The sequence below is a fragment of the Ursus americanus genome, chromosome 34, assembly GCF_024610735.1.
Source record: "Ursus americanus isolate L20-20 chromosome 34, mUrsAme1.1.p, whole genome shotgun sequence".
In the NCBI taxonomy this organism is placed as follows: Eukaryota; Metazoa; Chordata; class Mammalia; order Carnivora; family Ursidae; genus Ursus; species Ursus americanus.
This window is the reverse complement of record NC_142160.1, coordinates 978,448-986,750: the sequence shown is the minus strand read 5'-3', so window position 1 is coordinate 986,750 and position 8,303 is coordinate 978,448. Positions and strand designations below refer to the sequence as shown.

The 8,303-nt window shown below is 52.3% G+C and overlaps 1 protein-coding gene across 12 annotated transcripts in view; it reads right to left on the bottom strand.

Annotated features, from left to right (window-relative positions):
* Positions 1–5,620: 5,620 nt before the first annotated feature.
* WNK2 (WNK lysine deficient protein kinase 2) overlaps positions 5,621–8,303 on the bottom strand; it is a 117,656-nt gene continuing 114,973 nt past the window's right edge. For 6 of the 12 annotated variants that reach the window (XM_087858900.1, XM_045772508.2, XM_045772501.2 and 3 more), the window contains 2 exons: positions 8,129–8,234; positions 7,589–7,732 (listed from right to left, as the gene is read on the bottom strand). In XM_087858900.1, coding sequence (XP_087715026.1) covers positions 7,662–7,732; positions 8,129–8,234 — 177 coding nt within the window. In that variant the 3' untranslated portion in view covers positions 7,589–7,661. The other 6 variants (XM_045772503.2, XM_045772510.2, XM_045772507.2 and 3 more) reach the window with 3 other exon arrangements.

Sequence of the window (8,303 nt, the reverse complement as noted above, 5' to 3'; positions counted from 1 at the left end):
TTTTGGAATAGTTGGAGAAGAACAGGTATTAACTCTTCTTTAAACGTTTGGTAAAATTCACCCGTGAAGCCGTCCGGTCCTGAACTTTCATTTGTTGGGAGTTTTTTGATTATTGATGCGATTTCATTGTTGGTGATCAGTCTGTTCAGATTTTCTATTTTTTCCTGATTTGGTTTTGGGAGGTTACTTATTTTTCTAGGAATTTATCCATTTCTTCTAGGTTGTTCAGTTTGTTGGCTGTAATTTTTCATATACTCTCTTACATGAGCCTTTGTATTTCCGTGGTGTTGATTGTTATTGCTCCTCTTTCAGTCCTGACTTTTGAGTCCTCTTTCTGTCTCTGTCTCTGGATGCGTCCGGCCGAAGGTTTATCGATTTGTTGGTCTTTCAAGGAACAAGCTCCTGGTTTTATTGATCTGTCCTATTGGGGTTTTTTTTAGTTTTCATTTATTTCTGCTCTAATCTTTATTATTTCCTTCCTTCTAGTGGTTTGGGGTTTTGTTTGTTCTTCTTTTTCTAGCTCCTTTAGGTGTAACGTTAGGTTGTTTGAGATTTTTCTTGCTTCTTGCGGTGGGCCTGTAGTGCTCTAGACTTCCCTCTTGGAACGGTTTTTGCCGCATCCCAGTGATTCTGGACCGTTGTATTTTCATTTTCATTTGTCTCCATGTACTTTTTGATTTTCTCTTTGATTTCTTGGTGACCCATTCATTCATTGTTTAGTAGCATGTTATTTAGTCTCTACATATTTGTGTTCTTTCCAGATTTTTTACTTCTGGTTGATTTCTACTTTCATACTGTTGTAGTCAAAAGAGATTCATGGCATGACTTTATTAGTCTTTTTTAATTTGTTGAGACTTGTTTTGTGGCCTAATGCGTGATCTGTTCTGGAGAATGCTCCGTGTGCACTTGGAAAGAAAGTGTATGTGGCTGTTTGGGGATGGAGTGTTCTGAATATATCTGTTAGATCCATCTGGTCCAGCGTGTCATTCAAAGCCACTGATTCCTTGTTTATTTTCCGTGTGGATGATCTGTCCATTGATGTTAGTAGGGTGCTAAAGTCCAGCCAGACCAGATGTCTGCTCCTAGACCAGAGCTGGACTGTTGTGTGTGGTTGTTGTCCCCTCTCCCTGGGCAGGAGTCACTTTGGAGTAATGTTGGCTCCTGTCAGTGCTGCTTGCACACTGCCAGGCTTGTGGCGCTGCTTTGGGTGGGTTCCGGCCGGGTGTGTACTGGAAGGGCAGGTCCACAGGAGAATGCAGGGATAGTGCGCATGGTGCTCTCTGGCTCTACCAGAGCTGATCTCACTGATTTTTAAATTTCCAGGTATTAAGCCCCACTGATTGTAAGAACTCATGAAGTTTGTCCCCCTTCTAAGCCAGTGTGGTGGAGATTCATCTTCCTCGTGCAGGTTCCCCATGCCTGGGGTGCCTGGTGTAGGACCTGCTCCTCTCCCCTCCCAAGGCATCCCTCCATCCTGTGGACAGTTTTGTGGGTCTTTGTGGCTCCTGACCACATCTCTGCCCTTCCTACCCCCTTCATTGTGGCCTCTTCTCTGCGTTTAGCTGTGGAGAGTCTATTCTGCCAGTCTTCAGGTCATTTTCTGGGTTATTGGTGCTGATGTGGGTGTTCCCTAGGTGTGATCCTCCTCTGCCATCTTCTTTGAGAGTCTGGCTTGGGGTTTTGGTGGTGGTTAGGGGAGGGTCGGGATGAGGGCTTCCACTCGTGCTGTGCATTTCCGATGGCTCCAAGGGAGGGAACACCTGAGCTTCTCATCTGCTGTCCAGATGTGCCCAGAAGGGGAAGGAGGAGGATAGGGCTTAAAAGTTGTCAGTCATATGCCAACCATGGGGTCACACTTTATAACAGTGTTTTTTATTCTCTCACTTGAGAGAGGGATGTGAAATACCGACTGTGGTTGTGAATTTGTCTGTTTCTCCTTGTAGTGGTGTTTTCCTCATATATTTTGAAACTCTGTTATCAGGAGCATAAATGTTTTGAATTGTATGTTTCTTGATGAGTTGACCCCTTTTTATTATGAAATGATAATTTTTGTCCTCCTAATAAGCTTTGCTCTGAAATTTGCATTGTTGGACATTAATAGTCATTCCATTGATTGATGTTAGGATGGTATATTTTGGTCAATCCCTTTATCTTAGCTCTGTGCCTTTATATTTAAATAGGTTTGTTGTGTGCAACATTGTAGTTGGTTTTTTTAAATGCAGTCTGACAATGTTTTTTTATTAAAGCGATCAGACCACTTACATACCATTATAAATTGTGTCTATAGATATAGTTAGGGTTAGGCATCTCGCAATATGACTTTTATTTATCTCATCTGTTTTTTGTTTCCCTTTTCCTCTCTTCTGTGGTTCTGTGTGTTTGAGTTCTAAACCAAGAGCTTTGTGTGGTCCTCAGTGTTGTTGTGACCAGCCCTACACAGCTGGTCTTGCGTGTTCACCACTGACCATTGTCGTCCTGTCCGTGATGCTGATGCTTTAGGGTCGGGGAGGGATACTCAGCCCCATCTCCGCCATGAGTTCATGTGGGACCCAGCAAAGGGAGCAGTGAGTGATTCCTTTCAGTTTTCTGCCAGAAATAGGTCTTGACCCCCTACTCTTCCTCCTGTGCATATGCGCACCAATTTGGTATTTATTTAGTTTTAAAATGTGTGCACAAGTAGAGACAAGTATAGTTTCCGTTGTAGAAATGGATTGTGTATCAAAACAATTTAATAAGCCATGTGTCCCCAATGAATGTTTATGTTTTCTATATTCATATATTGATGGCCTAACTCCTGGTTGGGTGCACTGGGGATAGGGCCTTTATGGAAGTAACTAAGGTCCAAAGCAGCCTTATGGGTGGGGCCCTGATCTGACAGGACTAATGCCCTCATTAGAAGGAGAGAGCAGAGCTTACGCACTCTTCCCACATGTACACAGAGAGGACAGGTGAACACAGAGCAACAGGGCAGACGCATACACACCAAGAGAAGAGGACTCAGGAGAAAACAGCCCTGCCCACACCTGATCTTAGACTCCAGCCTCCAGAACTGGGGGAAATGTATGTATTTTGTTTAAGCTGCCCCATCTGGTATTCTGGGATGGCAGCCTGAGACACATTGTTTCCCCTCAAAAAACCTAATAAATCAAGGCTGGGCTCCTAGGCTAGACTATAGAATTATTTATGACCTAGAAACGTAGAGCTAGAATGGCATAGCTGGGGTGCTCAGAACCCCAGGTGATGCTTTCTTTTGTTTTACTGGGTTTTCCCAGGTCACAGAGAACCAACCAGCCCTTAAATAAGGTGCACATTTCAGAACTTAAGCTCTTTGACTCGGAGCGGAAGCGCACAGACCATGGCAGGCGCTGCAGGGGAGCAGGCTGGGGGAGCTCTCGAGGGTAGCATGAGCATTGGGAGCAGAGTCTGCAGCTGAGCATCTGGCCCCGTGGGAAGAGCTTGGGTGAACCCAGACGGTGGCGCCATCCCCGTCCTGGGAGACCCAGCGGCTCTGTGAAGGCAGCAGGCGCTGGGCAGGTCCCCTCCAGTCCAGAAACCCTGGAAGGAGCGATGAGCAGCCACAGCTTCTGCCCAAGGGAGGGTGTGTGGCTTTCGGCCTCAGCTTACCTGTAACCACTTTGCTCCTTGAGGACTGTTCTGGGACACGCCTGAGTTCTCCCTTGAGAGGCTCGAAGCCACATGTGACAAGTGAGGTGCATACGTAGGATCCCCTCGTGGGGTCTGGTGAGCAGTTCCCACCAGCTTCGTGACGGAACTCTGTGCGGGGAGATCCTGAGGGCTTGAGAGGGCCAGAGAGGAGTCATGGAACACAGGAGAATGAGGGGCGCTTGGGAGGGTGGGCAGTAGCGGGGGGGGGGGGCAGAGGTGCCCAGGCAAAGAGATGCCACACCCAAAGCAGGGGCACATCTGGGGGGGGGAGGCCAGCATAAAGGGAATCTTAGACTCTGAGATGGGGGATTGGGGCTTACCCTGGGGGTTCCCAAGACCTGCTGGGTGTGCAGGGCCCCCGTGGGGTGGCAGCTTGCCCATGGCTGTCACCAGCCTTTATCACTCCACCTGTGCTGAGCAACATGGCAATTGAGAGCTGCTTCTAGAGAGCAGCCCCCCTTTGCAGGGAGGACCCTGCTGCTCCCAGAGTGGGAGTAGGGCAGATATGCTTCTCGCGGTCCCAGGAAGTAGGGGGTGCAGATTAGGGGAAGTGGATAAGCCCTCACCTGAGCTGTGGCTGAACAGGTATTCCATCCCCAAGTCTCTCTGACCCAAAACCATCCCCCACAGGAGAGGAATCTGGGTGCTGTCTACTCAGAGTCTGAAGGAACCCTCGGGCCCCCCAGGTCCTTGTGTCCAAGCACTGTTGGGATTGTCTGCGAGCCGCTGCTGGGCCTCCAGCCTTCTGCCCTCGTTCTGTTTACCATTAGCACCTACACTATTACTTGCTTAAAAGGATGAAAAGGTAAATTGTGCGTTATTACCGCCAGTAGAAAACAAGGAGCAGCCACAGATGGGGACAAAGAGAACACGAGGAAAACACAGGCTGTCGTTCTGTCTGGCTGCACGCTTGCCTGCTCTGCTCCATCGCAGAGAGAGCAGGGACTGAGGCCCAGACGCCCGCTAGGGCAGGGCGCATCCGACGTGAGCATGCAGAGCTGCAGAGCTGCAGAGTTGGGGTCGACAGTCCTCACGAGTGTCCCCAAACTGCATTTGCACGTCCCTTGCGAAGCCCGTGCTGCTCTGCTTTCATCAAGTTGGACAGGCGTTGAGACTGAGGCTGGCATTTTGTCACGATGAACATAGAATACCTGTGACAACTGCTTGTCCTCTGCAGCGGCCGGGGCTGTGGCGGTGGCGTGCCCCAGGTGCCGCTGGCCCTGCCCTACGTTCACCACTGAAGGGAGCGCTAAGTTCCAGTCCAAGATGAAGGACAACAAAGCTCTAATTTCTCATCCCGATGAGCGGAACCCCTGAGCTGGGCTCTGGTGCGAGCCCCACCCCCCAGGCCAGGCCGCACTGCGGTTCTGCCACCGCGTGTCTCTCTGTGAGGCTGCTTGCAGGTTCCCTAGTTCTCTTGTGGGGGTGCAGCCCTGCCCTGCCATCCACCATAGCCACAGGTCTTAGGCCGCTGTGTGACACCCACCTGATGCCCAGAGCATGGGTGTCAAGCTTCAGAGACACAGAGCAGGGGAGCCCCCAGGTCAGCAAAATGCACGGAGCGGTGTGCACCGAGGGCCAAATGTGGACAGGTGGAGGGCCGTCACTGCAGATAGGCACTTCTGCTTGGCCTCCCAGGGGCTGGTACCACCAGAGACCAGGGGCTGCCCTGGTGTGATGGGGAGGGTGCCTGAAAACGGTCCTTGGCCTTGGCTCCTTCTGAGCAAGGCGGGATGTCATCACCTGTCCGGCCTGTCCTGGCTGGTGTCCCAGCCTGAGGACCCTGGGCTAACAGGTGCACCTAAAGCACCATGTTAACACACAAGTTCCCCACCACACCAGGAACCCCTCAGCCAAGGGTGCTCCCAGACCTTGTCCTGCTGCATGGTCCAGGGGATTCTCCAACACCCTTCACTCGCTTCCTACTCTCTGAGGCCACCAGACAGGACAGAGCTTGAAAAACCAAAGTCCCCTTTCCCCCAAAATATTCTTTATTCTTGCATTATGTTTGTGTTTCCAGTTGTGAATAAAAAATGCTTAGAAAGTGGTTACAAAACAGCGTGAACTGGACACGAGGCGTGGACTCGCCTTCTCCATGTGTGACGACACGGGGCCTGGCGTCGGGGTCGGGCTGGCCTGCCTGGGCTCAGTCGGGCTTCTCACTCTCAGAATCTAGAAAACAAAACCGCCACAGCTCATTACAGGCCCAGCTCGGTCACACAAGGCCCTGGAAGGTGGAACAGCATTGCCAGCACAGGTACACTCCTTGGGGAGCTAGGTGGCCTGTGACCCTCTCACTGTGCAGGCAGACTTCTGCCATTGGGCCAGCTGCTGCATGGAGCCGCTGCCCGGGACCAGACAGGGCCTCCCAGCACGTGTGCAGTGTCAAGCTCCTTGGGTACAGCGAGAGAAGCAGCAGCCCTGAGATGCCCCCACTCTGCCCGGGTCTTAGATGAAGCACCAGATGGGGCCATGGGGTCTGCACTGGTTCTGAAAAGGGGGTTGGGCTTTGTGCGAGTCAGCAATGTCGACGGGGTCAGAGTCACCGTTTAGTTGCCCTGAGATTCACACCCTCCATGGGGTAGAGCCCACTGTAGGTCTAAATGCTGTTCAAGTCCAGAGTGGCAGGAAGCCGAGCAAACAAACAGGCCCGGAGGCAGCAGAGCTGGGTCCTCAGATCCCAGGCCACACCTGGTGAACACCGTGTGCAGAAGATGGGGGGGGGTTTCCACTAACACCCCCCTTTCATCCCGAGCCAGCTCAGCATCCACCACATGTGGCTCCTGCTGGGGACACAGCGCCCACCATCCCACCCACGGGAGGTGGGGCCCAGGACGGCCTAGGAGCCTGGCTGGTTCAGCTTTTACATGGGCAGAGGGTAAGGAAAAGATGTTGTTCCACACTGTTTTCAAGCAAAAATGTTTATTTTTCTCCTTCATATATATACAATCTCTTGGGGATTCTGTGCCACTGACCATACATGTATGAAGACAGAACCCCAGATCTCACCTCTGGTGCAGCGGGGAGGTGGGGAGAGCAGGAGAAGGCGGCTTCCACCACCCTCAGGAACCAGGTGCACGAAATTCTCCACCAAAGGACCAAGGGCACGTTACAGAGAACAGAAATCTCTTACTACACCATCGTGCCCTGGCAGAAGACTGCATAATCACCTAGAAAACTCAATTCTAACTGAATTGATGGAATAATACACTTAAAATCATTTAGTCAGTTCTAGTGAGGTCCCGAAGTACAGCAGAACTATACAGTTCACAGCTAGGCAGCCCAAGGCACCTGCCTTCTGATGGGAAATGGGAAACATCTTGGCCACGAGGAGCAAGGACTTCAGCTCCCACCTGGGGCGGTTTGGTGCCCATCTGGGATGAGTCCCACTAAAATCTGCAGGGGAGGGGTCCTTCCAGCCCGGGCAGGGCAACCTGCATGCACACAGCAGAGTGAGACCCAGGCCTCTGTGGAAATGATGGAAAAGGAAGGAGAGCTCGCAGGAGGGTCAGCAGAACCTCAGAGCTGAGGGGGCCATGCAGTCTCTGCAGGATGGTGGCCTGCCTGTGCCCCACAGGCTTTGGGTCAAGAGGGCGTGTTTGCTCATCTAGCACTATTCCAGCAGGTTCTGCACAGCCAAACACAGCTGCTGATGTTCCTTACGAAGACCTGCTGTGGCCTGCAACACGCTGTCCCGGGAAGCACACATCCCCAGGGAGCTTGCCGGCAGCACCCAGAGCACTGCCGCTGGGGGTGGGGGTGTCTGTCTGTCTGCTATCAGGAACTGGAGAAGCCCAGAGAGACCTCATTTACAACAGAACTCTAAAGTCAGGCTTTAGCTTCATAGCTCTGCAACTTAAAATGGGCCAGATAGCAGCACACAAGCCAATTATCGAAATGAAATACAATTTTTTCAACATACGATTTTTTTAACATTTCTTTCCATCAGGGAACAGAAAAGCTGGAATTCAAGGCACTGGACTTCGGCAGGGTGATTACAACGTTCTAACCATCGGTTCAAGTACAGGAAGTGGGTGCAAAGGCTGCAAGTGTAGACCATGGAAACCTAAGAGGGAGCAGGGTCTGCAGCAGTGAAGGAAGCAAGCATTGCTGCCCGCGCATTGGCCCCCTTGCCAGGCACCCACGGGCAGGCGGGGCGGGACTCGGAGGCCAAGCCACAACCTGGCTCCCCCGGACTGCTCAGTTCCACGCGTTCCAGCGGACCAGTGGTAAGAGAGCTATGTGATTCGCAGTCTAGGGCCAGGTGCGCTGACCACAGGCGGCCGCAAGAACACAGGCAGTGCGGGCACGCCTGCTGCACCCAAGCCTAGCCTGGGGGCGGGGCTCTGGCTGCTCACCTGGGCCGCCCAGGGACCCCAGGACACTGGAGGTGGGAACAGGATTCTGTACTGGCCCAGAGGCCGGGTGCAGGGTGGGGCTGGTAGGCCGGAAAGGGCAGTACCTGGCATGGGCAGGACTGGGGTGGTTCCAGGAATGGCCGCGGTGGCTAGAGGGCTGGGTGCTGGGGCCAGACATGGTGTCCCCACTGCTGCTCGAGGGGCGTTCATCTACAAGACAAGAAGAGGAAGGCGCATGTGGCTGCCAACAGCTGGCCTCCCCAGGGATCCCCACAGATG